General features: G+C 39.0%; 1 protein-coding gene across 7 annotated transcripts in view; it reads left to right on the plus strand.

The window, feature by feature from the left end:
* LOC114655431 (RNA-binding motif, single-stranded-interacting protein 1-like) overlaps positions 1–8,662 on the plus strand; it is a 510,690-nt gene extending 502,028 nt beyond the window's left edge. For all 7 annotated transcript variants that reach the window (XM_028806410.2, XM_051930584.1, XM_028806409.2 and 4 more), the window contains exons 13-14: positions 6,229–6,307; positions 6,560–8,662. In XM_028806410.2, coding sequence (XP_028662243.1) covers positions 6,229–6,300 — 72 coding nt within the window. In that variant the 3' untranslated portion in view covers positions 6,301–6,307; positions 6,560–8,662. The remainder of the gene's footprint in view (positions 1–6,228; positions 6,308–6,559) is intronic.
* The last annotated feature ends 1,071 nt before the right edge of the window (positions 8,663–9,733 follow it).

Consider the following 9,733-nt stretch of genomic DNA (forward strand, 5'->3'; position numbering starts at 1 on the left):
TAAAGTGCCTTCACATAAAGAGAGCACAGACCTGTTAAAAAAGCCCCCATTTGGATCACTGCACACTTCATGCGACGGGCAAACCAGAAACAGAACGTCTACATTTTCAGGCGGTAGTAGACGTCTGTAGCTTTGGTACTTTTTAGCTGCCCTGAAAAAAGAAAAAAAAAGTTGTCATTGATGTGTGCTGCCATCTGCCCCTTGGTGTTATCAGATTGTGATAGAGGAGAAGTCGCGCCTCAGTGCAAGTGAAGTATGCTCCACACATGCGGCAACTCAAGTAATCTGAGACCATAGCGGGTGGGAGGCTCGCTCGCTCGGCTTGACGTGAGGCTTTCCAGTCTTCCTGATGCCATCTGGTGGCCACTGAGTAGGAACCCGTCAGTGGTCTTTTGGGAAGATGTTTGTTTTTTTCTTTTTGTTGTCACATGATGAGTAACGTTTCTTTTACACACAAATGAGCTCCTGACGAGCTGCAGAGGTTTTGTTATTAAAGCGATTCTTTCATCTGTTTATTTTCAGGCACCTTAAAGTTATTTGCTTTTTATAGTTTGTTTTTGATTTAGTTATTTTTAGGTGCTTCTTTTATCCAAAGAAACTTTTATATTATAGGTGCATTTACTAAAGCTGTGGTTACTGATTTTCATTGGTATTCCTTCAGTAGTCGATATTTATGCTCAAATAGCAGTCAACATGGTCAACTAGTAGTTTGTATAAACGTCCTTTAATTACCGTGGAGCTAATAATGGGGTCCGGTAAACCAGAAATGAAAATGCTGCAAATGTTTAACTTGGCAAACATTGTATGAACATACACAGCTGGTTTTTTCTTTCATTTTAGTTGTTTGTTTAGAATTCATTGAAGTTAACAGACTGATGTGTGTTCAATAATGGTGACCTTTGTAAAATAAAAGTTATGGTATTTGTCACACAAACTACATGTCTTAAAACTACATCAAAATATGAATACATGAATAATCTGTTAGCTGCTCAGCTGCTCTAAAGTTGATCGTTCACATTCACACATCACTATGGTAGAATGTAATCATTTTAAACAGACTGTATTCTGACATAAATAAATTAGCACACATAAGACATTACAACTCCATTACGAAATCCTGGATATGCCAAAAGAGCCATGGTTTGAGTTTGTTAAAAAATGTTTTTCTCCCTCAGTAAGTTTTATTTAAGGTTTATGAATTATTAAGACGTTTTATGGGCCGGTCAGTTCCAGTATAGTTTTGTTTATGTCGTTTATTGTTGTGTTTTCTTGTTTGTTACTGGAGGACTCGCAGCATAAGATTTTCCCAGAGATCTTCAGTGGTAGCCTTCATTTCCCATGAAGGTCAGTTGTCTAGTCACACGTGCCCAGACGTTGTCTTTAGTCGTAGAAGTGGGCTCGGTGTGCATGTCAGCTGACAGTTAATGAATACTCCTCTGGAAGTACAATGTATATAACGAAGTTGTGAGGAATAAGGAGTGCGGGTGTTTTAGACCTCACAATCAGAATAAAGGCCCGTCTGTCTGGTGTCTCATGTTTTATGTAGCGCAAAAGAATGGGGATAAAAAAACGAAACAAAAGGGCAGAGACTGCAGCTGAACCTGCCACACCTCCATGTGGCGCCATCTCCGTCAGGCAGCACGCTATTGGCTGTCACAAAAGGTCATGAGTTTGACCGTGCTAGAAAGTCCTAACGCAGTCACTAAACTTGACGTTCCCCGTGATATTCAGTCGTGCAAACTGACATGGTCTGGCAGAGAGATGAGCAACTGCAGTCGGCAAGTCTGATATTCCCTACGACAAGAAGCCACATAATGTGACATTGGCTTTACTTTGTTCCGTTTGGTTTTGGCCTTGCGTGTTTCTGACTACACATTTTGGCTCGTCCATTTTCTGACCCTAATCAGTCAGTCAGTCATTTTCTAACCCACTTAGTCCTGAACAGGGTCGCGGTGGGTGTCCTGACCCTGGTCACTCTCCCTTTTGCCCTGCCTCAGCCCAGCATAACAATAGGCCTTGAACAGTCTATTCATTCAGCACGTCCACCTTGGCTTTTTCCCTCCAGTATGAATTAGTCTGTAGAATCCTTCTGACGTCTTCCACTATCAGTTAACTTTGGAGCCACAAAGTCCCGTATCCCTAGGACTCATCTGCTGCGAATATCCTCATGTGACCCTGTAACTGTAGCATGGCTTTACGTAGCCACACCATCTTCTCCACCCATCATCTGGACAGGTAAATTCTTAGTGGAGTTCTGATGAACTGCATAACTTGAAAGAAAAGTAGGCCTTTTTATAGACCAAGCCAAGCGTCTTAAATGTAATCCATGGGTAGACAAACAAACCCTCAAAAAATCCTCGCTTTTTAAAGGGCCTGCACTCCTGACACCTACAATCAAGTTACAACTGGCTTTAAAAACAAACAGAATCAAATGAGTGATTCATGTGACAAATTGGAAGTTTTACAAAATAAACATACAGATGTATTTATGGTGTTCGTGTTTCCATTACATAATCCAAATAGAGTGACTAGACTGAATAGGCTTACATCATGTTTAATTTGGCCACATGGATTCAAAAATTCTGACGCAAGTCTCTCGACATGTACAAGCGCTCTGGAGAAGAACGGAAAGGTTTGCTGGCATTGCCATCTTATTCAAATGCCCGCACACGCGGATTTTGAAACATTGACTTGCATGCACAGATATCGACTGACCGCGGTAGTGACAGCACTAGCATGAATAGAAACGAGAGAGAGCTGACACGCGGCAGCCATAATCTCAACTAACCAATAACCATAAATAAAACAGTGCATTAAATGCGAAAGTGCTGAGCCATACTATACTAATATGACGGTTGTGCACAAGCATGTGGCAGTTTTTGATTGGATGGTATGGAGAGTTGAATTGAGTTAGAAAAGGAATAATGTCAAAAAATGAATAATCAATGACATCTGTTTACAGGTCTGTAATGTTTAATGCTGCCGACTGACCTCGTGCTGAATGCCGAGGGCTCCACCTTACAGCCAGTCTCAGCCTTTTAATATTTTCTGATGTTCTTCTAGATCTTGTCAGTCCAACAAACACACTAGCTGTAGATTAGAATTAATCGTGCCTATTTAATGCAGCATTACAAGCAGAAATTTTCCTCGCCAAGACACATTAAACCTAATGCGAAATCTTGTTTACACCTTAGTTAGACATTTAGGTTTAACGTATGCCATAACGGCAAACACTGATGAGACACCAGCCAGTTGTCCATGGCTACTACTACTGCACAGCACTGTATATACCCTGAGCCGATTCACTGACTTCTCACAACACCCCAAAAGTCATCACATCCGAGTGCCACACCCTGCACAAAACATCCTAGCATAAATTTGGCAAAAAGTTGCAGAGATTCATTTTCAGTCCACAATTAGGAAAACTGGAAATTAAATCAGTGCTATAAGGGGTGCTGTTCTACTATCATGGTCACCATGAGCTGGACTAGCGCTGTCATTAGATTGTGGAGAATTTCTGCCACAACTAACCACAAAAAGGGGAGCAGATATATTTCAAACCTGGGCCCACCCATAGGTCACCCATAGCAGCCTGACCCCAAAATCTAGTGGCAGGCTTGCTGCCTGCACTGGCCTAAAAATGGGATTGAAGCATTTTAAAGTTTTGGAAGTTCACAGTTAAGTATAAGGGAAGTTGTGAAACCTTTGATCCCAAAGGACAACAAAAGCCAAGTTCCGTAACATTTAAAGAATTTATTTAAAGAGAAAGGAAATAACAAGAAGGCAAGGCAGGAAAAAGAGCAAAAATAGGGTTTGCCTAAACGTCAGAAGCTTTAAAGGAATACGCATGTTGAATGAAGTGACAATTGTTCATTTTCCCTGTGTGAGGGCGGGAGTCTGTGTTTTGGTCATCACGGCCTGAAAGGCGCCTGAGGTGTTCTCCCTAATGGTGACTGTGGCTCTGTCAGTTTGATCATTTAAATCCATATAGTATATTCCACCCACAAATGACCTTTTTATGTTACTTACCCCATGGAGTTTGTAGCGATGGCTGAGAAAATGGAGAATGAAGACAACAAAGTTTCATATATAACAGGGGTCTGTGGTGACTAACACTGGACCACAGCAAACAATATAAAAACCTGCCTGTTACTCGAGTCACACAAGCCACATGTCTGTTCATGCAGTTGTTTGCGTACAATGGGCAGAACACATGCATTTTTTGCTAAAATATTGTTAAATAAATACATTCCTGAAAATCAGAGCAGTGCATAGAGCATAGAAAATGTGTTCAGGTGGGATCAAGACGGGGGTCAGTGTCCTGTATTGAGATGAAGCAACGTGTGTTTTATGTTTTGTTATAGTTTTTGTTTATTTTGAATTATCATTTTTCATGCCTTCATATTATTTTTATTGTTTTATGAATGGGTGTACTGTGTCTTTAAATGTGGCTTTGTTCCATGTGCTTTGTGGGCGGGGCCACCTACATTTAGGCGCCGCCCCCAGCCCCATAAAGGCGGTGGAGATGGCAGATTGATGGGAGTCATTGGTTATTGTGAATTGTGAGTATGTTGTTTATGGATGGATTGTCTGTTTTTCTTTTTTATTTTGCTCTGTCTTAGGAGTCTGATTACTGAATTGTTTTTTTTGGGACTTGTTCACTGTGGATTGCCTTTTAGACAACTCCTTTAATGCATTTGTTTGCTTTGTGGCACTTTTGTTGCATTCTTTTAGTATTGTTGAAGTAAATCTTCCTTTTGTAAAGATTTTTTTCTTTAGCCCACCTTTGTACCAACTGTGGTTTATAGGTACTCGTCCCTAGTGAGGCTCTGATACTGATAGAAATTTGAAGGATATTTTGGGGCTACATCCCATTAAGGCCTGCCATTAAGCTGAGAATTAAGCCCACTGAGGTGAGGCCTTTTCCAGGCAGGTGAAGCCTTTAGGCCTTGCACCTTTTTGCTTTCATGGCGGGTCCAATGCATGGCAGTCAAAACCAAAGAATCCAACAAAATAACAGATGTCCATAAGCAGGAATCAAACACATGAGCACAATGCAGAAGCTCCTCTTAAATACTAGCTAGGGCTCTTTTCCTAGGTGCATAATCAAGTGGCCCTGCCTCCTTAGGTTCTATAGCAAGGAGACAGGGCAGATGACTAAAGAAACTACATGTAAAATTCAGAAATGCAAAATAATTCATTAATACAATGTCAAATAAAATCATAAAGTAAATGAAGACAAAACAAAACCGGAACTCCTAACATCTTACACAAAATTGTCTATATAAAATACTAGTGGTGGTGTCCATCTGTCACATGATGATGCAAACCACTGGGAGCAGAACCTTGATCATTTGTGTAAGATGTGGTAAGTGCTGGTGAAGCAAAAATGTGGCCAGAGGTTATCTCCACACAGTTATCTGGGTTTGTGTCTTTCGTAAAATAATTCAGTGACACCTTTTATTGTCTGACCAGAAAGATTACAACATACAAGCTTTCGAGGCAACTCAGGCCCCTTCTTCAGGTAAGTAAAACGTTTATGTCTTGGCTGAAGAAGGGGTCCAAGTTGCCTCGAAATCTTGTATATTGTAATCTTTCTGGTTAGCCAATAAGAGGTGTCATTTTTCCTGACTTCTCACTACATCCATAAATGGCTAACACGGTACAACATCCTAGTACAATAATTCTTAATTGCAGAAGCCGATTACATGGCATGACCAAAAAGAACACCAGCCCCAGCATCTGTAGCACGCAACCTGCTAATGGCAGCCTCCGTAGAGGTATCGGGGTTTGCGTCGCAAGGGTGACTTGGCAGAGAGACAAAGATCTGCAATATCTGCTAAGTGTGAAGCAGATTGCATAATAGGAAGAAGAAAAATGATAACCCAGCATCCACTGCATGCAACCTGCTGCTATTCACAAAGCACTGAAGCGAGAGGACCAGAGGTCTGTGTGTTTTCTAGTATTTAAAAAGATGTACAAAAAATAAACCTACGCCCGGGCAACAACCCCAGCTGAACGTAATGTAGGTGACCGTGGAGGCTGACCGCAGGACTTGTGCAGAAGGACACGGAGGTGGGTTTTCTAGCAGCCTAGTAAGTGAAAATCACTTGCAAGCGTGAAGTGGAGGGAGAAGAACTTGACAATGGGATAGAAGGGTGTAAAGCAAACGGTGTTATCTCTTCATTTCATTTTATTTTTTTTTTTATTTCTGTTTTGTTCTTTTAGGAAAACAGCGGCCAGCAACAAGTCGATTCGTCCAGTGATCATTCTCCTTACACGTATCAGCAAACCAAGTAACATTCGGGTAGGTGCTGCCAGTCCCGTCATTACTTAATGAGGCCCTTTAACTGTAGGCTCTTACAGAGGTATGTAGTCGATGGGACGTGAGTTATGAGGCAGGTCCAGGTGTGCTGCCTCACTCCCTGGGGCTCCGTGCTGAGCTGGCTTTGCTTTGTGAAGACGTCTTTCCAGACCTGTCATTTGACGTGCTAGCCTCACATACTGTCATGTCAGTCGGCCGCCTCTTTAATTGTGCGCTTCTCCGTGTGTCTTCCAGGCGTGAGCTGGGTGATTACCAAGGTGAGGAAGCAGTTGAAGAAGACAAAGAAGAAGAAGAAGAAAAAATTAAAAGAGCAAGTGTGAAAAGACTGAAACAATCATGGCTTCTTTTGATAGATTGTGCTTTAAGAATTTCTCTATATTTTGCACAAATTCCACAAAGATTTAATTTTGTTTATAATAAAAAAAAAAAACAACTGAAACAGACTATTTTTGGTATAAGTTCTATGAGGTGCATAAAAAGTGCTTACTTTCATCAAAAAGGATGCTAATTCTCTAAAAAAAAAAAAAAAAAAAAAAAAAAAAAAAAATAGGTTTATTTTAATAAGAAAGTTTATTTTTACCAAGCGTTGTCACATTGACACAAGGCCTCTCTCTGTGTGTGGAGAGGATCATGTGACAGAACAAGGTGCATGACAAAACAGATTTTGTTTTTCTTTTTTTTGTTAATATTTTTTATTTCTTGACTTGTGTTGATTTTTTTATATTGTATTGAGATAGAGTTTTTTGGTTCCTCGATTTAAGTAGCCAAACCTTTTTTAAATGGTGTTCTGTGCTTGCTGTGTGAGTGTTTCTCTGGTGAAGTGTTGCAAGTCCTTTCTCGTTTGGTGGTCGTCTTTTTGTTGTTGTTTTTTGGTGTAGATTTGATCCGTCTTATTCAATTTGCCTTAAATTTGTTTCACACAGCTGTATAGATGACTATTGAGGTTAAGTAAGCAAGAATACTTTAAACTGAAATGCCTTGTAAATGAGCAACATAGGGCTTTTTTAGGAATAGTTAATTAAATCTGCTAAAACAATTAGGTGTTTTTACTGATGTTTTTTTCCCACTGATCTCTGCTGAATACTAATCAAAAGTAGTACTTTTAGAGTAGGTAAAAAGTTTTTGAGTGGAAAAAGTAAATAAATAAATACATTTTCTGAATGTTTTCTGATCCAGAGGAAATTTTAATAGGATGCAATGTTTGTAAGATCAGAAGGCTGGGTGTTTGAATGTGTTAGACATTATGCTGAATTATTCAATTTAACAAAGATGCGTTTTTTAAAATCTTGATGTTGTAGTTTAGCCTAAAATGAAATAGGAAGGGGGACGGGGGTGTTTTTCATTTGTTTTTATTTTCATTTTTTATTTCTTTTTTTTTTTTTTAAATTCAAATAGATTTATGATTGTGAAACAGCTAGCAAGCATAAATCATGCCGACTACGCTAAAAGTGGCAAGAGTTTTTATTGTTTTTTTGTTTTTGTTTTTTTTTTTTGGTTCAAGAAAGGCTGAGGGAGAGACGAACACATAGATAACTAGCTCCTTTTTAAGGAAAAAAAACAAACAAAAAAGATGGCACTTTCTAATTGATCACTTCACCAAAGACCTGTGAGCTAGCAAGGAGGTGAGAAGCAGGCGGGTTTCCTCTCGGCCGTTACATTTTAGGTAATCTTTTGAACTTTTTTGTTTTGTTGTTTTTTTGTTTTTGCCGGACGAGTTTGCTGTTAGGAGAATGTGCCTTTTTTTGTACATTTGCAGTTAGTGTTTTCTAGTGTTATTGATGTATGGACACAAAAAAGCATGAAGGAAGATTGGGATCCAAGTAGTGCCACAATCACTACATCACTACAGAAAATGCAATACAAAAAGGAAGAGAAACAATTTGAAACTATGAAATTATTACACAACAAGGAGGATCTGCATTATACATTATGGAACAACCTCTGTTTTTTATTTAGTAGCTTTTGTATTTTAATCATAATAGCGTAAACAATTTAATGCGTTAAGTTGTCTTCCAAAAGACTGTGTTTTTACCTGGTCAGCAGAAATTGATCAGTTATCTACCTCAGAGTTTTATTTCTCTATTGTGTTGGGACGAGTTTGCTGGCCTCCTCGTCTCCACAGACCAAACTCTCTCGGCTCAGGAGCTGAAGATAAACAGGATTACTCTTTCTTCCAGTAGATATTTTACTTTTTTGATGGAATATTGTGTGTAGGCTTGTTTTAGCTGTGTTCAGACGTTTGGTTTCATAGTTTCAAAAGTAAGTGCTGCTTTCACAGATAGAGTCCAGTAGTTGATGAATTTCTCCAAGGGAAAAACAGAAAGAAAGGAATAAAAAGCTCAAACGTTGTGGTATTACTGGATCTGTGCTCCCTAAAATGTTGTTGCGTAGTCAGAGTCCGGACAGAATCTCAGCAGCTTCCCGTACATTTTGGTTTGTTACCAAATTCAAAAAAATCAACGAATAAAGTCATCCTACTTGAGTTGTTGGTGTTGCCTCAGACTGAACCAGTGAGTCGTGTCTAACAACTGTGTGGGTGAGCTGCTAGTGATGTCTGAACCAAGTGCCATACTCTGTCTGGAAAAGAGTTGGGAAAAAACCTCTGTACATAAAGAAATACTCATTTAATTAAACACCGCATATTAAACAGCCATTAAATTATAAAAAGAAAAAAAAATAATTTATGAAGAGAGACCTTTTGTACAGATTGTTTGAAGAAAAAAAAAAAGATTTTCATAGAGATGTCTATATGATCAAGAGAGTTAATTTTTTTATTTTGTTTTACATGTGCCACAAACTTGCCAGTGGTAACTTGTATGTCCGGTTAAAGAGAACTCTTTTTCTGTAGTTTTGTTTCTAGTACTTGTTAAAAACCAAAAAGACATTTTGAACTGTAAATTTAAATTAGATTGTTACTTAAGTTTTTTTTTCCTGTTTTATTTCTTTGAAAACTTTTGAATAAAAACATCGATTGAAGTTGTGCCCGTGTGTCTTTTATTTTTTGTTCTTTCTTTCTTTATTTTGATTTTTTTTTTCTGGCTAATGCACAGCTCTGTATTCCGGGGGTGTCCAACTCCAGTCCTGGGGGGCCGCAGTGGCTGCAGGTTTTCATTCAAACCCCCTTCTTCATTAGTTCATTAGTGACCAGTTTTTTTGCTGCTGATTAACTTCATTTGCCTTAGTTTTAATTAAATAACGGCTTTAATTAACAGCAAGAATCAGCTTCTCATTAAGAAATTGGTTGGAGTTTGAAATCCCAGTTTAGCTGGTCATCTGTCAGCCAGTTTCACATCTCATTTCTGTTTGTCTGTCATTTAATGAAGAAACGAATCAATTCAGAGGACAGGGCTATTAAAATGATGGGAAAAGGAGTTCATTAGCAGTGAAAACTGATTAGGAGAAGCGTTA

The sequence above is a fragment of the Erpetoichthys calabaricus genome, chromosome 8 (genome assembly GCF_900747795.2).
Source record: "Erpetoichthys calabaricus chromosome 8, fErpCal1.3, whole genome shotgun sequence".
NCBI lineage: Eukaryota > Metazoa > Chordata > Cladistia > Polypteriformes > Polypteridae > Erpetoichthys > Erpetoichthys calabaricus.